Here is a 24,555-nt window from a genome sequence, read left to right as displayed (position 1 = left end):
GAGATAGGAACGTGTAGAGAGATCGAGGAAGGGAGCGGTGCAGGGTGGACGCGGAGGAGAACTCCGCCCGCCCCAAACAGCTCCTCCGGCACGAGACCGGAAATGCCTATCCAGATGGGGCGGGCGCCACTCTGCCCTTTAGTTGATCTCTGTGCCTCGGCGCGCCCTGCCTCCTTCCACGCCGCGCGGCGCTGGCGACGTCATCAGAGGCGGCCGCTTTCCCGGGGCGGTTGCTGGGGCAACGGGCGGAGACGCCGCGCGGCCTGCGGGGACGGGAAGGCGATGCAGCTGCGCCACGTCCGGACCCTGCTCACCCCGCAGGTGGGAGCCGCCCGCCCCGGCCCCGCCAGCATCAGCCTCCGGGGGGGGCGGCCCAGCGAGAGGGCCGGGCCAGGCGGGGGGGGGAGGCCGGGATGGGAGGGGCGGGGGGCGCAGAGTCCCGGACCCGCCGTGCGGGGCCCTCTCGGGGGTGGCGCCTGCCGTGGCTGCTCCGGCCTGAGCGGCGTCGCTGAGCCTCGGCATCTTCCTCCTCCCCCCAGGATGGGGCCGCCAAGGTCACGTGCATGGCGTGGGCCCCCAACAACGCCAAGTTCGCCGTCTGCACCGTGGACCGCGTGGTCCTCCTCTACGACGAGCACGGCGAGCGGCGGGACAAGTTCTCCACTAAGCCCACCGACCCCAAGGTAGCTCAGCCAGCGCCCCCCCCCCCCCCCGCGACTCAGGCTCCGGGGCCCTGCTCCGTCCCAAGGGGAGCCGCCATCGGAGCCCCCGGGAGACATGGATCTGGCAGCTGAGCCCTTCTCAGCCCCGGTCGTTGTTGGGGGGGGTGACCCCCAGAGCCTCCGGGGAACAGGTCCGCCTCAAGCCCCTCAAGGAAAGAGACCCAGAGCAGGCGACTTGCTCTAAGCAAGGGTGGCCCCCCAGAGATGGCTGAACTGCATTGTCCCGCCCCCCCCCCCCCCCCACTAGCTGTGCCACCTGAGGCTGGTGGCAGTTTGGAGCCCCAACAGCACCTGGAGGGCAAGGGCTGCTGCAGAGCCTGTGGGTTCAGTCTTGAGCCCCAGGGGGTGCGGGAGAGACAAGCAGCCTTGGTGGCCAGCTCTGGGCTCCTTTGGGCAGGAGGACAGAAACGGAATTTTAAAAAATGCTTCTAGAATTTTTAAAAATACCAAACCGTGGTAACTTGGTTCTTTTGAAATCCCGAGAGACAAGTGATATCCCATATGCTATAGGACTTTCAATAAGACACATTGGAGACCAGATCTGGGTTTATATACCTTTCATGTAACATTTATTTCCTATAGTCAAGTATACATTAATACGTTGGTACCAAGAGGTTCAAACACTCACGCATTCACACAAATACTCACACAAGTGGCAGTAATTCAGTTGATAAGCAACACCAGGAGAAAAGTGTTTAATGGCACTGGAGCTATTGGGTCTTCCTGTACCTGGAGCTGGTCAAAAGACAAAACTGTCATTGGGCAACACAAAACTGTGGGATGAAGGTGTTGATGCCTCCCAGCCCTCAGGTCAAGAGCAGCTCCTGAACTCATAGCTTGCTGCCACACGTGTGTGCTCTCGGCTGCCCTGATCCTCTGCTGGAGGGGGCAGAGTGATCCCCCAAAGCCCTCCCAAACCCAGGGACACTTCAGTGACAGTTGAAGGCAGTAGCAAGTAAACTTGCAAAGCAACTTAAACCAAATACACACGACTACTCACTGTGGCGATGGCAAGTGAGTCTGTGGAATCTCAGAATGGGTCCTCACTCCCGCCTTTATCCCTGTGTCCTCTCGTCCCCTAGTATGGCAGGAAGAGCTATGTGGTGAAGGGCATGGCATTCTCCCCAGATTCCACAAAGATTGCTGTTGGGCAGACGGACAACATAATTTTCGTCTACAAGATTGGGGAGGAATGGTAAGAGTCTTTGCATGGTGTGGGGAGACCAGTCTGGGCTGGCCCCTTTCCCCACTTCTTCCCACTCCCTTTCCATCCCAAGAGGATGGAAGAGTCTAGCATTCTGCTCTCACAGTGGCCTTTTCTGTAGTGTCCTTTCTGCTGCAAGGACAGCTGCCTGCACTCATAGCCCAGGTGGCTGTTGCTGATGGAGGCTTGCTTTCCCCTCTGGAGCCTCACTTGCTAGGGGGCAGAGTTGAGGGGGCGCAGTGCTCTTTACTGCTAGATGCTCTGCATTATCTGATCCAGGGGGATGCCTTAGCAGCCCTGTGACATGTTTCCTGGAACCACCACAGTGGTCTTTGAGGATGACTCTTCTCTGTTTGCTCTTCTTCAGGGGGGACAAGAAGGTGATCTGCAACAAATTCATTCAGACGGTAAGACCCAGCACCCAGTCTCCATGTGCCTGCGGAGACCCTCAAGGCTGCTGTTGGGGCCTCCTCACCTCCAGGTTTTCATTACTGGGCAGTTGGGAGTTATCAAACTCCAGGGGATGTGCTCAGTGGCTGCAGGGTGGTTCCTGGTTACAGAAAACATGAGCCTTTCACCCCAGAACTCACCAACCGAGTTGCAGATAACGCTCAGTCCAGACAAGCCAAGGCCAAGCGCAGAGAACCAGTCTTGGTCCCAACATGATTCAGAGACAAAGTCTCTCCTCTCTTCTCTCCTGTCCTCCTTTTTTCTGCTGGGCAGGACCCCCACTCTCTTGTGGTGCTGGAGGGGAGGGGGCAGCATCAAAAGGGCTCTGTGAGAGAAGCCTCCTCTTCCAGACACCTCCTTCAGAGGAGCCAGGTGCCTCTTTGCAGCTCCTCCTCCTTGAGCAGCCCATCAGAGGTGGAGCTGGGCCTCCTACCTGCCTGCTTTCCTCCTCCTGACCCCCTTCTTTTTGCCCTGTTCCCCACCAGAGCGCTGTCACTTGCTTGCTGTGGCCGGAGGAAAACACCATCGTCTTTGGGCTTGTTGAGGGCAAGGTAGGAGTGGCCTGGCCACCAGGCTTCCACCTCTTAGCTCTTGGAGTGGGAAAGAGCCCGCCTGGAGCCTCCTGCAGAGGAGTCCCTCCATCTGGCCCTGACGTCTCCTGGGGCTCCGTCTTCTCCCTGGTTTGTTGCCCTGGAGGGAGTGTGGGGTTTTGGAGGTGCCTCTCCTCTCGCTTTGCTCCCTTGCACATCAAAGGCTGACCAGACTTTTCTCTCTGGCAGGTTCGCCTGGCCAACACCAAGACCAACAAATCATCCACCATTTATGGGACAGACTCCTACGTCGTCTCCTTGGCCTCCAAGTGAGTGTGGGAGGGAGAGGAAGCCCCACGGGGCAGCCCTGACCCCCCCTCCTCAGGTCTCTCTGACCTGAGGGCAAGACCCCGCTGGGGCTCCCTGATGACCTCCTTTTGTCTTCCTCCTTCTGCTGCCGCACAGCATCTCAGGGAAGGGAATCCTCTCTGGACACGCAGACGGAACCATCGTGCGCTACTTCTTTGACGATGAAGGCTCTGGGGAGTCACAGGTGCAGGCAGGCTCTCTTCTCTCAGGAGCCCCGCCCCCCACCCCACCTAGACCAGGCCTGCGGGGAGACCAGGGCAGGGGGAGTCATAGAATTATAGAGGGAGAGGAACCCCAAGGGTCATCTAGGCCACCCTCCTGCAATGCACAAAATGCACCCAACCTCTGCTTAAAAACCTCCAGTTAAGGAGACTGGTCACACTGGCTGCCTCTGAGGCATGGAAGGGCCCCAGAGAGCACCTTCGGTTTGGGGAGGTGTTGGTGAGAGGGGAGAATTATTTCCAAGCAGCCGTTTTGTTGAGGTGGATGGAGAGGCTGCTTTCAGCAGGGAGCTCATGGGGGTGGCTGTCTCACACTCGTTTCAAAGCCCTTGTGTGCTCTTTGCTTGTGCCAAGCACTCAGGCAGCCCTTTAAATGAAGCAGGGGGAGATTAGTCCCAGCAAGGCTGCCCCCGCCACCCTCCAGCAATGCCTATTATCCCACTAAAGTCTTTCCTGCCCTCCTGGTTTCCCACCTGCACCTCGTGGTGCAGTGCAGGCCTCCCCTGGCATTCAGAGAAGCAAAACGTCAGGTGTTGCAACCCCATCCCCTGGCTGTGCTAGGTGGGGAGAGCAGAGAGTTTGCCGCTGCCTAGGGGTCTCAGCTGGCTTGAGCACCAGGGGGAGCAGATCGTTTTCTCTCTCCGGCTTTTCATTGCTCCCTGTTTCTTGCTCCTGGTGCTGGACAGGGCAAGCTGGTGATCCACCCCTGCCCCCCCTACGCCATGGCCTGGGCCTCAAACAGCATTGTGGCCGCCGGCTGCGACAAAAAGATGGTGGCCTACGGGAAGGAGGGCCACGTCATCCAGACCTTCGACTACAGCCGGGACTCTTCCGAGAAGGAGTTCACGGTGGCGGCAGCCAGCCCAGGGGGCCAGTCCGTGGTCATCGGCAGCTTTGACAGGTGCGGCTGAGCCGGAGGGCCGGGACGGGGGGGTGGGCGCTGCGCTGGGGGCAGGCCTGTTCCCCCTCGGACCCTCACTGCCTGCCCCCTTGATTTCCCCAGGCTGAGGGTGCTGAACTGGAGCCCCCGCCGGAGTGCCTGGGAGGAAGCCAAGCCCAAGGAGATCCCTCACCTCTACACCATCACTGCCTTGGCCTGGAAGCGGGACGGCTCGCGGCTCTGTGCGGTGAGTGGGGCAGGCCGCCTTCTCTGCCGGATCATGCCCGCTTGATGCAGCTTCACTGCAGGGCGTCTTGGGTTGGTGGGCAGGAAGGGTCTGAGGGGTTGTGGGCTGAAAAGGCTTTTGTTCCTGCAGGGCACCCTCTGTGGCGGAGTGGAGCAGTTTGACTGCTGCCTGCGCAGGAGCATTTACAAGAATAAGTTTGAGATGACCTACGTGGGGCCCAGCCAGGTATGTGTTGCGGCCGTAGGGTAGTGACTTATGGCTGCAGTGGTGGGCTCTGGCCATGGACTGTGGGGTGGAAGAAGGGGGAGGGGGCTGCTGAAGAGCACATGGTTGCTGCTGGAGGGAGGGCAGGTTGCCCAGAGGAAGGCCTGTCCTGCTCCTTTTACTCCTTGCTGCTCTTACTCAGGATAAGTGTAAGAAAATGTTCTCTAAGCAAAGGTCAGTTTTGCTGCAGACCAAGATGCAAACAAGGTCCTTGATTTGCCAAGGGGCCGAAAGCGTGATGAGCAAACTGCAGAGGCTACACTCTGTTCCGAAAAATTGTATTAAATACAGTTAGTGAGGTCCAAGCCAATTTTCGGGAAAATAAAAGCTGTGTCCATCCAAAACTGTTCATGAGCCAAATATTCAGGCCCAAGAAGGTTGACTCAAAGAAAATGAGTAAGAGCCATTTCCCAAACGGAGGGAGGAGCAAGATCAAAGCAAGAACTCCAAGAAAGGGCCAGCTGGGCTCCAAATCTCTGAAAGACGCCAGTTCAGCTTTGTTCAAAAGCCACCCCTTTCTGAGGAAGTCTCTTTTTTTTATATAAGATATTTATTAGGGTTTTTAAAACATTACAATAAAAAATGAAAAAGAAAAAAACAAACAAAATAAAAATGATTAAAAACACTCAGATTTTCTTTTGCTTATTTTTCCTTAGCTTGTTTCCCGGACCTCCTCATACCTCCCTTTTTTGTATTCCAGTTCAGTTTGTTGGTTCAGCAAATCCTTACCCTCTTTATTTATCCTAATCTTTGGTCTTAAAATAGTAACTTTAGATTTTTATCTCTTAACAACCCATTTTTCATATTCCTTTAAAGCATTACAGCTGGAAACCACTTAATTTCTATCCAACATCATTCTAACATTCATTAATTTTACAATATTTCTGTAGATAATCTTTGAACTTCTTCCAATCTTCTTCCACCGACTCTTCTCCCTGGTCTCGGATTCTGCCAGTCATTTCTGCCAATTCCATATAGTCCATCAGCTTCATCTGCCATTCTTCCAGAGTGGGTAGATCTTGTGTCTAACCCTAACCCTAACCCTTTCTGAGGAAGTCTCAGGTTGTAGCACAGTGCAGTTTTTTTCCTGATTCTCCTTTGTCATCCCAGATTTTCTGCATTCCTATTTGTTCTTTTCTCTCACCAAATTTCAGTTGGTTCAGGCTTCACTATTTTCTTTCTAAAGCATTACTTTTTTTGCTTTTTGCCTCGACTAATACTGTGTTTGGATTTTTCTGGATCCTGTGGCACACATCTAAGACCCCGGGAGTCTCTAGACTGGTAGCTATGTTCTTCTCTTACACTCAAAGGCAGCTAATTAAACTAATTAGGGCAGCTGGGATCATGGAGTCAGCTTATTAATGAGAGGGCTGGCAGAGTTTAGCTGGGCCATTGTAGGATTCATTATAATCTTGTATGTTGTGAACCTGGCATGTAATAGCTACTTAATCATTTCTTAGATTCTCCCCTCAAGATGCATTTATGTATTATGTGCACGTAGTTTTCCTTTTTGATATATTGATTCTCTCTTTCATAAACTAAAATGCATTCACTAGACTTCTGCTGATGTAGTTCTAGTAAATCTTTCTGAATGGATTATAGCCCCTCCGGCTTAATTTGGCCATCCTCCCTCTCGCTCATTGGAGCAAGGGAAGAGCCTCACTTCCAGCCCCTGCTGCTTTTCCAGGCTGGAGCCCACAGAAGCTCCTGCCACCACCAGGGTGATAATTTTTAAGGTGCCACAGGAATCTTCTTCTGCTCGGTGTTTTCCCATATGACTCAAATTTAAAGCCCTAAACGGCCTTGACCCAGTATCCCACCCCCATCGCTCAGCCCGGGCACTGAGGTCCAGCTCTGAGGGTCTTCTGCTGGTTTCCTCACCGCAAGAAGCAAAGTTACAGGGAACCAGGCAGAAGGCCTTTCCAGTAGTGGTGCCCTCCCTGTGGTGCCAAGGAAATAAAGAACGACCTGAAAGCAGCCCTGCTGAGGGAAGCTTTTAAGGACTGATGTTTTGATCATGCTTTTGTATATCTTGGAAGCTGCCCAGAGTGGCAGGGGAAACCCAGCCAGGTGAGCGGGGTGTAAATAATAAAATGATGATGATGATGATGATGATGATGATGATTATCACCATTATCATTATCATTATCATTATTATTAAATTCCACCTTTTCTACTTGTTTATCCTTGAAGGTCCTCAACCAAATATTTTGGAACATACATCTTCTTTAAGAAAACAACCACGCACGCAAACATGAAATGCAATTTCTTCCATCAGCATCTTTTATAAACATGCAATAATCGAAACAGGAAACTTGTGGAAGCCCCTGTCTCCTCAGAAGGAGGCTGCCTCCTCCTGGCCCAAGAGCTGCTCTGCCCCTCCTGTCAGCCAGCTTTGCTTTCCTCTGGGCTGCAGAGCGCGGAAGGGACTGGCCATCTCCTTCCGCTGCAAGCTGCCCTTGCGTGTGCCAGGGGAGGAAGGAGAGGATCCGAGTTGTGTCACTCATCCCCCTCTCCTAGGTGATTGTGAAGAACCTCTCCACCGGGATGCGGGTCGTGTTGAAATCCCACTATGGCTATGAGATTGACGAGGTGAAGATCCTGGGGAAGGAGCGCTACCTTGTGGCTCACACCTCCGACACGCTGCTCCTGGGGGACCTCAGCTCTACCAAGCTCAGCGAGGTGAGCATCCTGCGCCTGCGGGGAGGAATTTGGCAGCCTCCCAACGGGCTCCTGGGGTCTTCCCAGAGAGCCCAGAGGACTGCAAACAAGTGGGGCAGCTTGGCGGGAGGGCAGTGGGGGTCTCTGGGTCTGTTTGGCGGGGAGTGGGCTGGGGGATGGGGCAGCCTTGTTGAGGGTGGTGTGGCTGGCCTGGAGCTCATGGGCACCTGCCCTCTCCCCCGTCTCTCTCAGGTCGCCTGGCAGGGATCTGGCGGGAATGAGAAGTTTTTCTTCGACAATGAGAATGTAAGTTGGCAGGGCCTGCAGTAGTACAAGAAGAAGCCTTTTCCTTCCTTCCTTCCAAGGATGAAGGTTCTGGCCGGTCTGCAAGGAAAGCAGCGGTATTGGGGGAGGGTAGCCCCGGGGTTGCTCTGGGGGTTTGTCCCTACACCACAGGGCCTCTTTTGTGGGGCAGGGGTGGCTCCTTTCTTCCTTCTCCCAATCTCTCCTTTTCTCTAGGTCTGCATGATATTCAACGCAGGGGAGCTGACCCTGGTGGAGTATGGGAGCAATGAGATCCTGGGTTCTGTGCGCACTGAGTTTATGAACCCCCATCTCATCAGGTGAGTGAGGAGGCCCTCTTTCTCCCATGGGAAAGAAGAAGAGGGAGCAGTGCCCCCCCCCATGTATTATGTCCTTTCTCTCTCTCTCCCAGTGTCCGCATCAATGAAAGGAGGCAGCAGGGAATGGAGGAAAACAAGCGTCTGGCTTACTTGGTGGACATCAAAACAATAGCGACAGGTGAGCGAGGACCCCCTTCCCAAAACTCCCCATCCCCCTGGCTGTGCCTCAGGCTGCCCCAGGCGCCTCTCCTGAGCCACCTGCCTCTTCTCTGCCTCTTCTCAGTGGACCTCGTGGGCAGCTACAATATTGGCACCGTCAGCCACGACAGCAAGATTGACTGGCTGGAGCTGAATGAGACCGGGCACAAGTTGCTCTTCCGGGACAAGAAGATGAAAGTGAGCAGGAGGCCAGGGGTGGAGGGGGGGCTGAAGGCACGAAGGCCGGCGGACTTGCCTCCCTCCCCACCTCCGCTGATCCTGCGCCTCTTCTCCCCCGCCCCCCCAGCTGCATCTCTACGACATTGAGAGCGCCACCAAGACCACCATCCTGAGCTACTGCTCCTACGTGCAGTGGGTCCCCGGGAGCGACGTCGTGGTGGCCCAGAACCGGAACAGCCTCTGCGTGTGGTACAACATCGACACCCCTGAGCGAGTGACTATGTTCCCCATGAAGGTGAGGCGGCTTCTGTCCCGAAGGGCTGAGAGGGCCCCGGGGGGGGGGGGGAGAAGGCAGGGCTTAAGCCTGGGGCTTGGCTCCCGGCAGGGTGACATCGTGGACCTGGAGAGGGGCAACGGCAAGACGGAGGTGATCGTGACCGAGGGGGTCAACACCGTGTCCTACACCCTGGACGAAGGGCTGATCGAGTTTGGCACCGCCATTGACGACGGCGATTACCACAGGTGGGCGGCTGGGAGAGGAGTTGGGGGGGGGCTGCGTCACCAGCAGGAACCTGGAACCGGCCAGGGAACAGTCCCTGGCAAGGCCTTGGCAGAGATGGAGCAATATGGGAAGATACAGAAGGGGTGCAGACCAGCCAGATTGGTAGAGTATAAATCATAAAATTATTATTATTAAAAAGGATTGTGGAGTATTAGCTCAATATACGATCACATATAGTATAAAAAACCTTTATTTAGGATCATTTTAAATATATCATTAAGTTGATGGTATTGTAAACAATCAGTTAATTATCTTCTTATATCTTCAAACCTTTTTAATTTCAACTCATGATCTATTTCTATTAATGATTCTTTATAAGATACACAGTCTTTTCTCATATTTGCTTTTTTAAGGATATCCCACCCAGTGGGTTTGAGCCACCAGGGTGTTTTTTGTTCTCATAAAATTTTACATTTCCCCCATACTTCATACACCGCTTCCCTTACTGAATGATTCAAAAAAGCTTTATGAACTTCTTAAAAAGCTTTCATAACGAATTCAGGGGGGGGGGGAGGAAGGAAGTTCCTTCGTCCAGCTGGGCTTCCCCCTCCCTGTTAGCGGCCCCGATCCTCACCCCCTTCTGCCTTCCATGCCCAGGGCTGTTGCCTTCCTGGAGACGCTGGAGATGTCTGCCGAGACGGAGGCCATGTGGAAGACGCTGAGCCGCCTGGCTCTGGAGGCCAAGCAGCTGCACATTGCAGAGAGGTCCGTGGGGAGGGCGGAAGAGGCGGGCTGGCCCCAGAGAGCAGCTGGCAGCCCAAGGGGGGCTGGTTGGGGGATTCCTCACGGCTCTCTGCCCCCTTGCACCAGAAAACGGCCTGGCTTAGTTCTACACGCCAACCAGGCGTCCCGGGACTCTGCTCATCCTCACCTCCAAAGGGAGCTGCACCTCTTCCCATGTCACCCACTCAGTCGTGTTTCTGTGTGGGGCAAGGATGGCCAAGTGGACCCCGCCCCACACCCTTTCCCATTGCTGCTTCTGCATGAGATTCAGGTTGCACAAACTGTCACATGACCCCCATGACAGCGTCTCTCTCCGCCCCCCCCAGGTGTTTTGCTGCTCTGGGCCACGTCTCCAAGGCCCGCTTTCTCCACGAGACCAACGAGATAGCTGACCAAGTGGCCAAGGAATATGTGAGTGGGTCCCGGGGTGGGGGGTGCTGCCCCTTTGCGCCCCTCTGTGCTCCTGACCTGCTCCTCCCCAGCCTCGCCTCCGTCCCGCAGCCCCCGCAGCCCCTTTCCCTGCCAGGAGGTGCCTGTGCTGCCCCTTGCCCTGCCCTTCTTGCCCACGGCAGAGCCCCTCCCCCTGCCCTGGCATCCCATGTCCTGAGAGCGGCCCGCTTTCTTCTAGGGAGGGGACGGCACAGACTATTACCAGGTGCGTGTCCGCCTGGCCATGCTGGAGAAGAACTACAAGCTGGCAGAGATGATCTTCCTGGAGCAGGTGAGCCCAGAAGTGGGCAGGGGGCGTTGTGGGCAGCTCCAGAGTCCCCCATGCCCCCCTCACGCTGGGCTGTCTCCTCTCCTCTCTCCAGAACGCTGTGGAGGAAGCCATGGAGATGTATCAGGAGCTCCACATGTGGGACGAGTGCATCTCGGTGGCCGAGGCCAAGGTAGGGGGGCAGGTGTTTGGGGATGGGGCCACTGGGGAGCCGTCACAGCCCGGCCCCTTGTGTGCTGCCACCCTCCTTCCCTCTGCCCACAGGGCCACCCTGCGCTGGAGAAGCTGCGCCAGGGCTACTACGAGTGGCTGCTCCAGACCCAGCAGGAGGAGCGGGCGGCGGAGGTGCAGGAGGGCCAGGGGGACCTGCAGGCGGCCATCGGGCTCTACCTGAAAGCAGGGCTGCCGGCCAAGGCGGCGCGTCTGGCCACGGGCCGGGAGGAGCTGCTGGGCAACACCGACCTGGTCAACCGCATCGCCACGGCCCTCATCCGAGGGGACCTCTTTGAGCAGGTGAGGGCTGAGAGAAGCTGCATGGAGGGGAGATGCGGGCGCCTGCAGACTCACTCCCTGCTCCACCCCAGAGCCCTTCTGGCAGGGGCAGAGGGCGCGGGTGCCCCGGGTGTCACCACTGAGGGGGGTGACAAAATACCGGGCAGCATTCACCGCGGGGCCCGCAGTGCACCCGAGCCACGCGTCTCTCCTGGGAGTGACAATGGTCTGCCTGCCGCCTCCCCCTCAGTTGTAAGGCGGCTGAGGGGAGGAGGCAGGCAGGCTCCTCGGAGGCCATGCGGAGCGTCCTGCCCCAGCTGGCCCCACACCCCAGCCCCTCGCTTGCTCACCTTTCTAAAAGACCCACCTGTTGTTCCCTCTCCCCCCCCCCCGTCTCAGGCTGGGGAGCTCTTTGAGAAGATCCGGAACCCCCAGAGGGCCCTGGAGTGCTTCCGCAAGGGCAGCTCCTTCCTGAAAGGTATTGCGGGGCCTCGCCTGGCCAGCTCCAGTGGGTGGGCGGGCATTTCATATATTTATTTAAAGTTGACCAACACCCTTTCCCCTGAACGAGGCAAAAGAAGCCAACAGAGTCCTTGGGCACAGCTGCCCCTCCCTTGATCCCGAGGAGGAACAGCAGTGGAGGCTGCTGGGTCTGGCCTGTGATTTGCAGCTGTGGCCCCTCCTGCCCAGGCTGGCTGCCTCTCTGCTCCCTGGAGTGCTAGTCCTGGGCCAGGCCCCATCCTGGCCCCAGGCTGCCTGCCCATGTCTCCGTCTCCCCCTCCCTGCAGCCGTGGAGTTGGCGCGCTCCGTCTTCCCCGCCGAGGTGGTGAAGCTGGAGGAGGCCTGGGGGGACCACCTGGTGCAGCAGAAGCAGCTGGATGCTGCCATCAACCACTACATTGAGGCCAGGTACAAAGGCAGCTGGGGGGGGGCCCTCTGCCTGCCCGCCCTGCAGCCTCCCCCTTGGGCTCCTCTCTCCTGCCATGGGAACCTGGCCCTGGGGAGAAGCCTGGCCTCTTCCAGGTGATTCCTGCCTTGCGGGGGTGGGGACTGGGGGGCCCTTCCAATTCCTCGGTTCCACGGTGCAGGTGCGCCATCAAGGCCATTGAGGCAGCCATTGGGGCACGGCAGTGGAAGAAGGCCATCTACATCCTGGAGACGCAGGACAAGAAGACGGCCAGCAAGTATTACCTCCGCGTCGCCCAGCACTATGCCGCTCTGCAGGAGTATGAGGTGAGAGCCTCCTCCCTAGCGCCCCGAGCACCAGCCGTTGTCCTGTGGGCAGGAGCCTGACAGGAACCTCCTTCCCTCCTCCTTCTCCAGATAGCGGAGGATCTGTACGTCAAGGGAGACCACAGCAAGGAGGCCATTGACATGTACACGCAGGCGGGACGCTGGGAGCAGGCGCACAAGGTGAGGGTTTGCGCTCGGGGGACTCATCCCACTCGGAGGCTCCGGCTGCAGATGGCCATCAAAACCCACAGATCCACAGCCAGGCCTTCATGGCAGGCAGCGCAGGAGTCACAGACACAGGAGTGTCCTTTGGCTGTTCCTTGAGCTGCAGCTATGAGGCCCTCTGGAATCATAGACTGGTAGAGTTGGAAGAGACCCCCAGAGTCATCTAGTCCAGCCCCCTGCAGGGCAGAAATCACAACGAAAGCACTGAGGGACCTTGCAGGGTCTCCCTCTATTCTGGTCTCTGGGAAGCAGAAGGAGAAGGAAGGGGTGGCATTTGGACTGGCTGGCCCTGTTTGCCCCAGTGGCAGGCATTCTTGGGGGTGCTCTTCTCTCTTGCGGGTCCCTCCTTCCTTCTGGCGCCTGCTCTCAGCCCCGACTCTCCTTGCAGCTGGCGTCCAAGTGCATGCGGCCCGAGGACGTCTCTGTGCTGTACATCACGCAGGCCCAGGAGATGGAGCGTCAGGGCAAGTACAAGGAGGCCGAGAGGTGGGTGCTGCGCAGGCTCCTTGCTGGGGTGGCGGGCCCACACCCTCCTCCACCTCCTCCTCGCCCTCAGTGCCCAGCTCTGCCCTCCCCAGGCTCTTCATCACGGTGGACGAGCCGGACCTGGCTATCACCATGTACAAGAAGTGCAAGATGTACGATGAGATGATCCGCTTGCTGGGCAAGTACCACAAGGACCTGCTCAGCGACACTCACCTCCACCTGGGCAAGGTAGGTAGAAGACAGCGAGGGGGGCAAGGAGGAGCCAGGCTCAAGGGGCGTCACTGGCTTATTTGTGCCCCAGGAGCTGGAAGCTGAGGGGCGCCTGCAGGAGGCGGAATATCACTACCTGGAGGCCAAGGACTGGAAGGCGAGCGTCAACATGTACCGCGTCAACAGCATGTGGGATGAAGCCTACCGGGTAAGCAAGGGCAGCTCCCAGCATGCACTGCTCCACGGGGGCAATGGGCTGAGCCATCGCTCTGACCCAGAGCGGTCCAAACGGAGTGTCGCGGCACGTCAGCGGGTCTGCTGCACTCACCAGCGTAGCTAACCGGGGGCGGGGGGGGCGCACTAGGCAGCACGTGGGGGGAGGGTGGCACAGCTCCAGGGAGGCAAGGCCAAGCTGCGCCCGGCTGCCCTCTGGGCTGCTGGTGGTGGCAGCGGCTCTTCCTCTCAGCCTGTACTTGCCCCACGTTCCACCTCTGGGCTGGGCGAGAGGGCAGGAGAGCGAGAGGGCTGAGGCCGGGGCTGGGCCACGATGGAGGCCTGGGGAGGAGCTGGCTCTGGCACTCCTCTCCCAGCCTCATATGACAGCTAGGCAGTTCCACTCCTGGGTCATGCCTGGCGGGTGTGTCTGTGTGGAAGCAGCGGAGGGGAGAGGAAGTGGCTGCATATCTCCGCCCCCCCCCCCGCTGGGCTGTGTGTTGCACAATGGCTCAGCACCACCAGGCTGAGCACTCCCAGGCCAGGCTTGCCGAGGGGGGGAAGCGATGGAGGGGAGAAGCAGCAGTGGGGGCAGCATTCCTTTCCTGCTGCCCCTCTCCCCAGCTGTGCTCCCTCCGTGCCGCCCCCTGGGTGCCCTCACCCAGCCGTGCCTGTGCCCGTCCATCCCAGGTGGCAGTAGGGTGAGCTACGCCAGTGGCAGCGGTATGTAGATGTGTCATGCGAAAGCTCCCTGCTCACCTCCTGGGGCTGGAAAGGGGTGAGGTTAACCTCCAGTTTGCTAGGAAAACTGAATTGCTGTGTTGCAAAATGATGCGTGTCTAGAAAGTGTGCCACCAACATGAAAAGCTTGGCTAGCGCTGCTCTAGCCTGTCCAAAGGGGGTGTTGGAGGAAAGTTGGTTCCCGTGTCCCTCCCCCCCCATGCCCTGTACAGGCTTACTCCTGGGGGGATTTATTTATTACTATTATTTATTAATTGTGTTTACTGCCCTATGCCTGTAGACCTCAGGGTGGTTCACAGCATAACTGAAGGATTGAGGGTTAATTCGTAGATCAAACCCTCCTATGTGTGTGGGAGAAATACAAAAAGTCAATGGGCTGTGAAGCATTTTAGCAGAGTAAAACACTTAAAGGTTTTGCAGTTTGCTAAAGCTTAGGAATTAGGCAATTGCACCTTTTTATCCCCTTTATTTGTGGTCTGCTGACCTCTATCTCTTCACCCCTGTTGCAGAGAATGAGCCATTTGTTTTTAGCAAGATAAACAAACAAACAAAAAGGTTTACTTACTCAGTGCAGGCAGCAAATTCAGCAAAGCAGTATGCAGAAAAAAGAGCTGCAGCAAAGCACGTTTGCTTAGCTTGGAAGTGTGGTGAAAAGACAGTTTCCTGAGAGGCAGAAGGAAGTTAAAGGATTATCTCGTTGGTTACAGAATTCCTGCCCAGAGAAGGCAAGGAAAGTGGGTCACACAGAGGGTCCTTTCTGGGGAGTTTCAGAACTCTCTGTGCTCTCGCCCTCTGCTTGTCTAGCAAAACACAGTTGTGATTTGGCTGCAAACCCCACAGAGAGAGGCGGGTGGGAGGCCTTCCATCCTGCCTTGGGCAGTGAGTTGGGGGGCAGGAAGCTTGCTGACCCGTGGCCTCCTTTCTGCCCTGGTCCGAGACAGGTGGCCAAGGCTCACGGTGGGGCAAACTCCCACAAGCACGTGGCCTTCTTGTGGGCGAAGAGCCTTGGCGGGGAGGCCGCCGTGAAGCTCCTCAACAAGTTTGGGCTCCTGGAAATGGCCATTGACCACGCAGCCGACAACAAGTGAGTGAATGGCCTCAGCTGCGAGTCCCACATTGGGGGTTGGGCTGGATGACCCTCAGGGGTCCCTGCCCTGCTCTGTGATTCTAAGGCAGAAGGGCTTCAGTGCCGTCTTCTGCCCACATGCCCCTCATAGTTAGCTTTGCTGCAGCAGGCGTGGCTGGGTAGGACAGGGTCCTTCCAACACCCACCAGTGGCCCCCATGACCCTGTCCTCCCTGGGGCTGCCTCCCAGCAGCGGCCTGTGGGTGGTGGCTCCACTGCCCAGCCCCTTATCTTCTCCTTGCTCCTCCTTAGCATGTTTGACTTTGCCTTTGAGCTGGCCAGGCTCTCCCTGAAGCAGAAGCTGCCAGAGATCCACTTCAAATATGGCTCCTTCCTGGAGGATGAGGTAGGAGGAGGAGACCTTGCCTGGAAGGCGGGTGGGGAAGCTGCTCTCTTAGGCAGAGAGAGAGGCTAATCCCCCCCCCTCTGCATGTAGGGCAAGTTTGAGGAGGCTGAAGTCCAGTTTGTGAAGGCCGGGAAGCCCAAGGAGGCCGTTCTGATGTGAGTGCCGCCCCCGTCCCCCAAGACGCCTGGCTCGGCCTGCCTGGGAGGATGCCCTCTGTGGCTCCTCTCCCGGCCGCCTCTCCTTCCCGCCCTGACCCTGTGTGCTCCCCCAGGTACGCCCATGCCCAGAACTGGGCGGCCGCTCAGCGAGTGGCCGAGGCACACGACCCGGACAGCGTGGTCCTTGTGCTGGTGGGCCAGGCAGACGCCGCCTTCAAGCAGAAGGAGTTCCAGAAGGCCGAGGCACTGCTGCTGCGGGCTCAGCGCCTGGACCTGGCCGTGAAGCACTACAAGGTAGCGGGCTGAGGAGGGCGGGGAGGGTACATGCGCCAGGCTCTGGGCCCTGGCAGAGGTCCTTTCTCGCAGGGCACCGTTGCTCTGGGGCAGCTGCCTTCCGAGGTGGGGCGTGGTGTCCCCCTGCTCCCCAGATGCTGAGGCCGGAGGGGATCCTGTGACCCTGCCCTGGCTCTCTCTCCAGGAGGCTGCCATGTGGAGTGACGCTCTGCGCGTCTGCAAGGAGTTCCTGCCGGGAGACCTGGAGGCGCTGCAGGAGGAGTATGAGCAGGAGGTGGCCAAGAAGGGGCCCAGGCAAGCAAAGCCGGGGGGCGGGGAAGGGGGGCACGTGACCTGGCTGCCCAGCTGTTCCCAGGGGCCTAGAATCATAGTTGGAAGGGACCCCCAGCCCCCGGCAGTGCAGGAATCTCAGCTAAAGGCTGCACCCAGTTGCTGCTCTGGGGTCCAGCAACTGCACGCCCCCTCCTCCACCACGGAGGCTGCCTGATTCAGGATACCGCAGTGGCCCCCAACGCCGGTGATGAGTGCCTGCCCGGGGAGGCTTTAGTTGCAGGCCCTGCGTTTCCGGGGGCTGGACTAGATGACCCTTGGGGGACCCTTCCAACTTGACAGTTCTGGGAGTTCTTGTTTCCACCTAAGACATCTGTGTGACTTAAGGCAGCGTACAAAAATGTCAAGCCTCCAAGATGGCAAGATGAAGAAGGGCGCCGAAACCCCTTGAACCTGTCCAGGGCGAAGGTTCCTGAAGTCAGTGAAGTCTGCTCTTGGGGGGGGCAGGTTGCAGGGACCCCCGAGCTCTCCTCCTCCTCCTCTCCCCCGTCCTCGGGCGTTGATTTGGGTGCTGTTGGCCAGCAGGGGCGTGGAGGGGATCCTGGAGCAGGCGAGAGAGTGGGAGCAGGCGGGCGAGTTTGCCCGGGCCGTGGATTGCTACCTGAAGGTGCGGGACCCCGGAAACAACCCCCTGATGGAGAAGTGCTGGATGAAGGTGCGTGTTGCTCTCGCTGCAGGATCCGTTCCCTGCCAGGCCCCCTGGAGGCCTCTGGAGCCAGAGGGCTGTGCCCAACTCACCTCGGGAAACGGTGTCCTCTCCTTTGCCAGAGACTTGTAGCAGAGATTGGGCGCCTGTCTGTCCGAAATGCTGTCACTGAGATCCCTGTGGTGCAGCGGGTTGGACTAGATGACCCTGGGGGCCCCTCCCAACCCCACAGGTCTGTGATTGTGCCTCCCCCCCCCCTGCAGGCGGCTGAGCTGTCCATCAAGTTCCTTGGCCAGCCGCGGAGCATCGAGGTCATGCGGCTGGTGGGGCCCCAGCTGGTCAGCATTGGGAAGTTCAACGTGGTAAGGAAGGGCCAGGATTTGCAGGGGCTGGGCATCTCTTGGGGGAGGGGGCTGGCCTGGGATGAACCATGGGGGGGGGCCTCCAGACTCCTGGCCCCGGCTGAGCCCCCCACCTCTGCCCTCCCAGGCAGCCGAGCTCTACCTCAACCTGGACCTCATCAAGGAAGCCATAGATGCCTTCATGGAGGGAGAGGAGTGGAACAAAGCCAAGCGGGTGGCCAAGGAGCTGGACCCCAGGTAGGCTGGGGGGGGGGTTCCCCCAGGAAACCCCCTTCCCTCTAGGCCAGCCAGGGCCGCTGAGGTAGCCCTCAGCGTCCTCCAGCTCAGGGTGTCTGACCTATTGCTGTTCTTATTTATGAAATATTCGCCTATCGCCATATGAACTGGGGGGTGTTGCACTGTTTACTATGTTACATATTTTTGTGTTTTTATTATTGTAAACCACCCTGAGGGCAGTATAGCATTTAATTTACTACTACTACTACTACTACTACTACTACCACCACCACAGTGGTACCTCGGGTTACATATGCTTCAGGTTACAGACGCTTCAGGTTACAGACTCCGCTAACCCAGAAATAGTACCTCAGGTTAAGAACTTTGCTTCAGGATGAGAACAGAAATTGTGCTCCGGTGGCACGGCGGCAGCAGGAGGCCCCATTAGCTAAAGTGGTGCTTCAGGTTAAGAACAGTTTCAGGTTAAGAACGGACCTCCGGAACGGATTAAGTTCTTAACCCAAGGTACCACTGTACTATTATTAATTGGTTGCTTTTTCTTGCCAAAGACAACTCAAAGTGACTTGCAGAAAACAAAATCCCACATAAATACATTTAAATGAAAACAACGCGCACACCCCTTTGAAATAATATGTCAAAAACACCCTGCGAGAGCCCACAGAGAGCTTAAGGCCAAAGGGCTTGGAGAAGAGGATTGCTTTTGCCTGGCTCCTGAAGATCTGTAGTGAAGGTACCCAGTGAGGCTCCCTGGGGAGTGCATCCCACGATTGGGGAGCCACCACAGAAAAGGCCCCTTCTCATGTTGCCACCCTCTGGAACTCTCATGAGGAAGAAGGGCTTGGGGGACAGTCGCAGGGTCTGGGTTTATAGTCCTGAGCCGTTGAAGAGCTGCGCATGAGGTGGGGTGCCCAGCTGACCCCCTTGCTTCCCCTCCGTGCTTTACTTCTAAGAGCTAGGGGGTGTCTGGATGGGTTCCTGCCTGCTCCAGAGGGCCCAGCCCTTCACTTAGGGGCCCAGAGGCTGGGTTGGGCCCCAGGTAGCTGCAAGGGCCCTTCTCTGCCCGGCTGCAAGTGACGGCCCCTTCCCCTGCGGCAGGTACGAGGAGTACGTGGATCAGCACTACAAGGAGTATCTCAAGGACCAGGGCAAGGTGGACTCGGTGAGATGGGGGGGGGGTTTCAAACGCACAGCCAGCCCCTCTTGTTCCCCGAGGGGTTCTGCACCCCACACATTCAGGCTGCAAATGGCTGAGAGCTTTCTCCAAGGGCCTCCTAAGGAACTGACCCCCAACCTGCCCCACATGCCCCCGGTGGTGGGTTTTGAGACCTGCCATGGGAAGAGCTGCGTGGTTAACCAGCCAAGCCCAGGGTCAGGGCCTTTCGGGGGGTCTTCGTGCCAGAACAAAAGGTGGCAGCCTCTGGGTTGGCTTTGGGGAGGCTGCCCACCCACCAAGGCCCAGGCTGGTTTGGCCCCTCTGGTCAGCGCTTCCTTTCCCCTCCGGCAGTTGGTGGGAGTTGATGTCATGGCTGCCCTCGACATGTACGTGGAGAGGGAGCAGTGGGAGAAGTGCCTGGAGACAGCTGCCAAGCAGGTATGGGGCAGGGACCCAGAGGGGTGGAGGGTGGGGGCGCGCTTGCCTTCAGCAGCAAACCTGCCTCTGCTGCTCCTGCAGCCAAGAGCTCCCACCCAGCAATACTGGCCGGTGTCTCCACCCACTATTGTGGGGCAGGCAAGGTGCTGGGATGTGGGGCAAAGGCCCACAATCAAGGGGCCGGGCTGCGGGAGGCACAACCTCTGGCCTCCGACTTCCCACACCGGAGCAGCTGGGAGCCTGGGTCACTTGCGGGGAGGGGTTGGCCAGTCTTCCCCTTCTCCCCACCCCCAGGAAAGGGGAAATGCTGAGCACGGGCCCCACCAGCAAAGACGGGGCCTGGCCTCTGCCCCTCGGAGCCCACCGTGGGTCCCCCTCTCCCCCTTGCAGAACTACAAGGTGCTGCACAAGTACGTGGCCCTCTATGCCACCCACCTCATCCGCGAAGGCTGCTGGGACAAAGCTCTGAGCCTCTACGTCCAGCACGGCGCTCCCTCCAATGCCCAGGTAAGTGGAGACCTCCGGTAGGCTCTGCCTATGGGAAGCCTGGCCAGGCAGCCCTTGGCCTGTGCCCATGACAGGGTTGAGTCGCAAGGGGCACAGGCAAAATGAAGCCTGCCCAAGCCACGCAAGGGCAGGGCAGAGGGGCCTGGTGGCCCTGGGGCAGCCTGGCAGCATCCTTCTGGCTTCTCCTCTCGGTAGGGCAAAGGGGAGCTTGGCTGTGCCAGCCCAGGCTGCCACGGTCAACAAAAGAGATCAAAATGACAGGTGGGTCCTGCAGCACTGGGGCGGGCAAGGGGGCAGCCCCACCCAGGACAGGCGGTGCACCCGACCCCCAGAGCAGAGACCCTCCAGCAGGTCAGGGTCCCGTCTCAGTTGAGCTGCCCCCGCTGCCCCTCTCGCTCCTTCCTTTCCCCTCAGAACTTCAACATTTACAAGCGGCTTTTTGTGGAGATGGTGAACGTGCCTGGCATGAACTGCGCAGAGGCCTATCACAGCTGGGCCGACCTGCGAGACGTCCTCTTCAACCTGGTGAGAGCGGCGGCAGCGGCTGCAAAAGTGCCTCAGGGTGGGCTGGGATCTGGCTGGGGCCGGGGGGCAGATCCTGGGTCCCCCCCCCCCCCAGTTTAAGGTTCTCCACTGCATCTTTGGGGTGAACCGCCTTCCGGGCCAAATGGGGACCTCTGTAGGCCTGCCAGATGGAGGTTCCTCCCCTGCTGTGGGTTTGCTTCGCTCTGTAGGGGGGGAGCGTCCAGGTTCCCACCAAACACGTTCTGCTCTGAGGCAGAAAATCCTGTACCAGAGTAATAGAAATAAGGAGTTGGAGAGGGACCCCCGAGGGTCATCTAGCCCAACCCCCTGCAATGCCCCCACTTTGGGCAAAAGATTCCTGCACGGCAGGGGTTGGACTAGATGACCCTTGTGGTCCCTTCCAACCCTGCAATTCCATGATTCTGTGAATACAGCAGTTGCAGTTGCTGCTTGCATTTCTTGGCCCTCCCATTGAAGGCAGCAAAGGGGTCCTCCCCGTCCCCCGACTGCCCTGCCTTGTGTGCCAAGCCCAGTGGTCCCTTCTCCCCACAGTGTGAGAATATTGTGAAGTCCAGCGAAGCAAACACGCCGGCGCACGAGGAGTTTGAGACCATGCTGGTGGTGGCGCACTACTATGCCACGCGGTCAGCAGCCCAGAGCATCAAGCAGCTGGTGAGAGAACGACAGAGGCCCAAAGAGCGGGGAGAAGGGGAGAAGGTCTTGCCCTCAGCTCTGGTTTTCTCCCATCCACACTTCCTCCTTCCCCAGAGGAAGAGAGGAAAGAGCCAGACTGTCAGCTGCTTCTCCTCCCATGAAAGGAGGTTCACATCCTGCGCCGCAGCTCTCCCCTGGCCCAGAATCCTTTGCTCCCGAGGGCCAGAGGCAGCCAGTTGGGTCCGGGGGACCTTCCTCCAAGGTGGGAGGCCAGTGGGGTGGGATCCGAGCGATGGGGAGGGAGGGTGATGACTGTCCCTTTGCCTCCAGGACACTGTGGCAGCCAAGCTCTCCATTGCCCTCTTGCGCCACACGGAGCTCATCCCCGCAGACAAGGCCTTCTATGAAGCCGGGTCAGCAGCCAAGGCAAGAGGCGGGGCAGGGGGCGCCTGGGTCCAGCGGGCAGCTGAAGCCAGGCTGGGGGAAGAGGCTGGGGGTGGGGCTTTGGCCAGTCAGCCCCATCCTCCCCTGAGGAGCACCAAGAGCCCAGTTGGGGACCCAAGAGGCTGTTGCCTCCCACTGGCTTTTCCTTCCACCCTCTGAGCCACACAGCAGCCATCGGAGCCAGCCTCTCCTGGTCCCCTGTGCCCAAAGACCTCCCTCCAGAGCAGCCTCCAGGGCCCAGTGGCACCACCCCAGCCGGAAAGGACCCTGGAGCAACTCCTCCACCCTCACCTATTCCCCCCCAGCAGGAGGACCCCCGCCTGCCCCCATTCTTAGCCCCTGCTCCATCTCGGGGTTTGGGCGGCTGCCCAAGCACTGCTGTTCTGAGGTGGCTCCTTCCCCCACCTTTGTCTGCCTGGCCCAGGAGCCTCTGATCCGGCTGCCAGGCAAGGGATGGGGTGGAGCCTGGGACCTCCAGCACAACCAGCGGGCAAGAGTGCTTTGGGCTGCCCCCAATATCCCTCCGCCCTCCCTGCCCTCCAGGCTGGCATCCCTCAGCTGGCAGCATCAGGGGCAGGAGGGGCAGCCAGAGCAGCCTCTCACGCCGCCCCTGTCTCCCTGCAGGGCGTTGGGTGGGAGAACATGGCCTTCATCTTCCTGAATCACTTTCTGGACCTGACGGACGTGAGTGTTTCCTTTGGAGGCGGCTGGGAAGGGGGCTTGGGGGGGGGGGACGGCCTTGGTAAGAAAAAGGCCTTCCTGTGTCTGCTTCCCAGGCGATTGAGGAGGGCTCTCTGGACGCCCTGGACCACTCCGACTTCCAGAACACGGACATCCCCTTTGAGGTGCCACTGCCTGCCAAGCAGCACGTCTCGGTGGGTGCCCAGCGACAGCCGGAGGGAGGGAGGGGGAGGGAAGCTGCTCCCTGGGGGGGACACAGAGGGGAAGGCAGCCCTGCACCCCACCCTGCCCTTGCCCTGCGGCCTGCCTGCATCTGAGAGGCCCCTACACTCCCCCCCCCCATGGCAGGAGGAGCAGCGTGAGGAGACCCGCGACTGGGTCCTGACCGTCTCCATGGACCAGCGGCTGGAGCAGGTCCTGCCCCGCGACGAGCGCGACACCTACGAGGCCTCTCTGGTGGCAGCCAGCACCGGTGTGCGCTCCCTGCCCTGCCTGATCACAGGTGAGGGGGAACAGGACCCTCGCAGGGGACCCTGGGGCCACCCAGCCCTGCCCCTGCTCCGTGCGTCCCAGGGGGCTGGCTGGCTGGCTGGCTGGGGGGGGCCACTGCTGTGCCCCCATCCTGTAAGAACATAAGAGGAGCCTGCTGAATCAGGCCAGGGACCCACTTAGTCCAGCATCCTCTTCTCACAGGAGCCAAACAGAGTCAAGCACCAGAGCAACACTCTCCCCTCCTGCAGTTTGCAGAAACTGGGATTCAGAAGCATCCCTGTCTCCAGCTGTGGAGGCAGAGCAGAGCCATTGCGGCTGGGGGCCTGGGAGAGCCTTTTTCTCCTCCATGGATTTTCCCCGTCCTCTTTCAGAGCCGTTCAGCTTAGGGGCCGCGGCTGCCTCCTGCAGGAGGGAGTTCCACACTTTAACTATGCTCCCCGTCCTGAAACTAACAATATTCAGCTTCACTGGGCATCCACAATTTCTGGTGTTGTGAGAGAGGGAGAAAAACTTTCCTCTGTCCCCCATGCCATGCACTATTTTATACCCAAATCATCTCTGCCTGCCTTCAATGCACTGAGAGATTAGCTGCTTGCAAGTGTGTTTCCTTGCGCCTCAGTCAAGGGTTAATAATAATAATAATAATAATAATAATAATAATAAATTTTATTTATATCCCGCCCTCCCCAGCCGAAGCCGGGCTCAGAGCGGCTAACATCAAATGTAAAACACATTAACATAAAATCAGACAATCAATTAAAATACATCCTCAAATCAGATCAGGATCAGAATAAAATCCAATCAGATGGCAACCCGCAGATTAGGTTGCTGGTCTTCTGCGAGTCTCTTGGGGAGGCCTCCCAGCCTGAGCCAGAGAGGGGGTCCACACCATCTCCATGCGCAGAGCCCAGGGGCAGCAGCTGTCCCTGCCCCAGCGGAGCTCCCAAGGGAGCTGCCTTTGTTGGCAAAGAGCTGTGCCCTGTCATGGCGCCTCCAACTGGTCTCATCTCCGTGCCCCTTGCCAGGCTACCCTGTGCTGCGGAACAAGGTGGAATTCAAGCGCCCTGGCAAAGAGGCCAACAAGGAGAGCTGGAACAAGTTCTTGATGGCGGTCAAGGTGAGAGGGAGAGTGGTGTGGTGGTGGGGGGGATCCAGAGTCTGGCCTGGTCCCCACCCTGCCCTGACTTTCCCGCCCTCTCCTGCAGATGTCCCACAACCCCTCCTGCCAGGACGTGCTCAAGTTCATCAACCAGTGGTGCGGGGGGCTGCCCGGCACCAACTTCTCCTTCCAGTGACGCAGCCAGGACCTGACCCTGGAGCCTTCCTCCTTTCTAATTAAATGTTATCGTTTCTACATCTCTCTTGCCATCTTTCTAACCAGCTGAAGGGAAGAACTGGAAGCAGCCAAAGCAACTCTCAGAGGAAAAACACGGAGGGTTGGAGGGGTCACTCTGTCCGTTACCTGGAGAGAGTCACATTCCTGCTGATCCTGGGGCTGGGCTGGGCAGGGATGTTGAAACCCCTTTGTCCACCCCAGCACCACACTCAGGATTGAAACCACTCCCTCCCTCGCCAAAGGGACCGTCTTCTCCATCTGTGTGTGTGTTGGTATACAAGGAGGGTGACCCTGTCTCTGGGCACAGATGGGGGGTTCTTCTCAGATAAGAAGCGCTGGGCCCAGTTGCAGTGGCCAACCTGATGCCGTAGGGGAAGCCTGCAAGCCTTCTGCCCACTGGCACTTCCCAGCAGCTGGTCTGGAGAATCATGCTTTTGGTGCCCCATCCATGGCTGACATGTGACACTCCCCCACCCCGGCAAGGTTGGAAGGGGGTGGCCATGTGAGCTGCCTCTGGTGGCGCAAGCAGCGCTCAGAGCTGAGCAGCCCTAAAAGGAAGGTGGCGACTCTCATGTGGGTGCTCCAGGTACAGATAGGGGCCCTCTGGGGGCCTGGGAGGGTGAGCAGCCGGGGAGCATATGGCACTGCCAGAGCCCCAAGCGAGGGTGTTTGGGT

General features: G+C 58.4%; 1 protein-coding gene across 1 annotated transcript; it reads left to right on the top strand.

Annotated features, from left to right (window-relative positions):
- Positions 1 to 170: 170 nt before the first annotated feature.
- On the top strand, positions 171 to 23,900 carry IFT172 (intraflagellar transport 172). Its single transcript, XM_081000809.1, has 48 exons — positions 171 to 321; positions 540 to 683; positions 1,805 to 1,917; positions 2,294 to 2,333; positions 2,862 to 2,927; positions 3,156 to 3,235; positions 3,372 to 3,459; positions 4,183 to 4,397; positions 4,500 to 4,623; positions 4,753 to 4,848; positions 7,408 to 7,569; positions 7,801 to 7,854; positions 8,068 to 8,171; positions 8,264 to 8,349; positions 8,455 to 8,567; positions 8,677 to 8,844; positions 8,935 to 9,071; positions 9,709 to 9,816; positions 10,161 to 10,245; positions 10,463 to 10,555; positions 10,647 to 10,724; positions 10,817 to 11,065; positions 11,444 to 11,522; positions 11,833 to 11,953; positions 12,133 to 12,277; positions 12,368 to 12,457; positions 12,891 to 12,988; positions 13,081 to 13,216; positions 13,290 to 13,406; positions 15,094 to 15,236; positions 15,530 to 15,623; positions 15,714 to 15,778; positions 15,895 to 16,075; positions 16,260 to 16,369; positions 16,931 to 17,060; positions 17,315 to 17,413; positions 17,541 to 17,650; positions 18,746 to 18,809; positions 19,155 to 19,241; positions 19,632 to 19,748; positions 20,163 to 20,273; positions 20,826 to 20,945; positions 21,258 to 21,353; positions 21,996 to 22,055; positions 22,148 to 22,246; positions 22,401 to 22,554; positions 23,570 to 23,661; positions 23,750 to 23,900. Exons 1-48 carry the CDS (start codon positions 283 to 285, stop codon positions 23,837 to 23,839), a joined length of 5,250 nt encoding a protein of 1,749 aa, XP_080856935.1. The 5' UTR covers positions 171 to 282; the 3' UTR covers positions 23,840 to 23,900.
- The last annotated feature ends 655 nt before the right edge of the window (positions 23,901 to 24,555 follow it).

The sequence above is a fragment of the Podarcis pityusensis genome (genome assembly GCF_964106645.2).
Source record: "Podarcis pityusensis genome assembly, chromosome: 3".
Lineage (NCBI taxonomy): Eukaryota > Metazoa > Chordata > Lepidosauria > Squamata > Lacertidae > Podarcis > Podarcis pityusensis.
The sequence above is the reverse complement of the archived record's forward strand: the minus strand, read 5'-3'. Positions and strand labels throughout refer to the sequence as shown.

Excerpts from the sequence above, each read along its gene's own strand:
- IFT172 (XM_081000809.1), top strand. The coding sequence starts at position 283 with ATGCAGCTGCGCCACGTCCGGACCCTGCTCACCCCGCAG. Across the intron at positions 16,370-16,930 it reads GTGGCCAAGAAGGGGCCCAG|GGGCGTGGAGGGGATCCTGG; the intron begins GCAAGCAAAGCC and ends GTTGGCCAGCAG. Across the intron at positions 21,354-21,995 it reads AAGCCGGGTCAGCAGCCAAG|GGCGTTGGGTGGGAGAACAT; the intron begins GCAAGAGGCGGG and ends GTCTCCCTGCAG.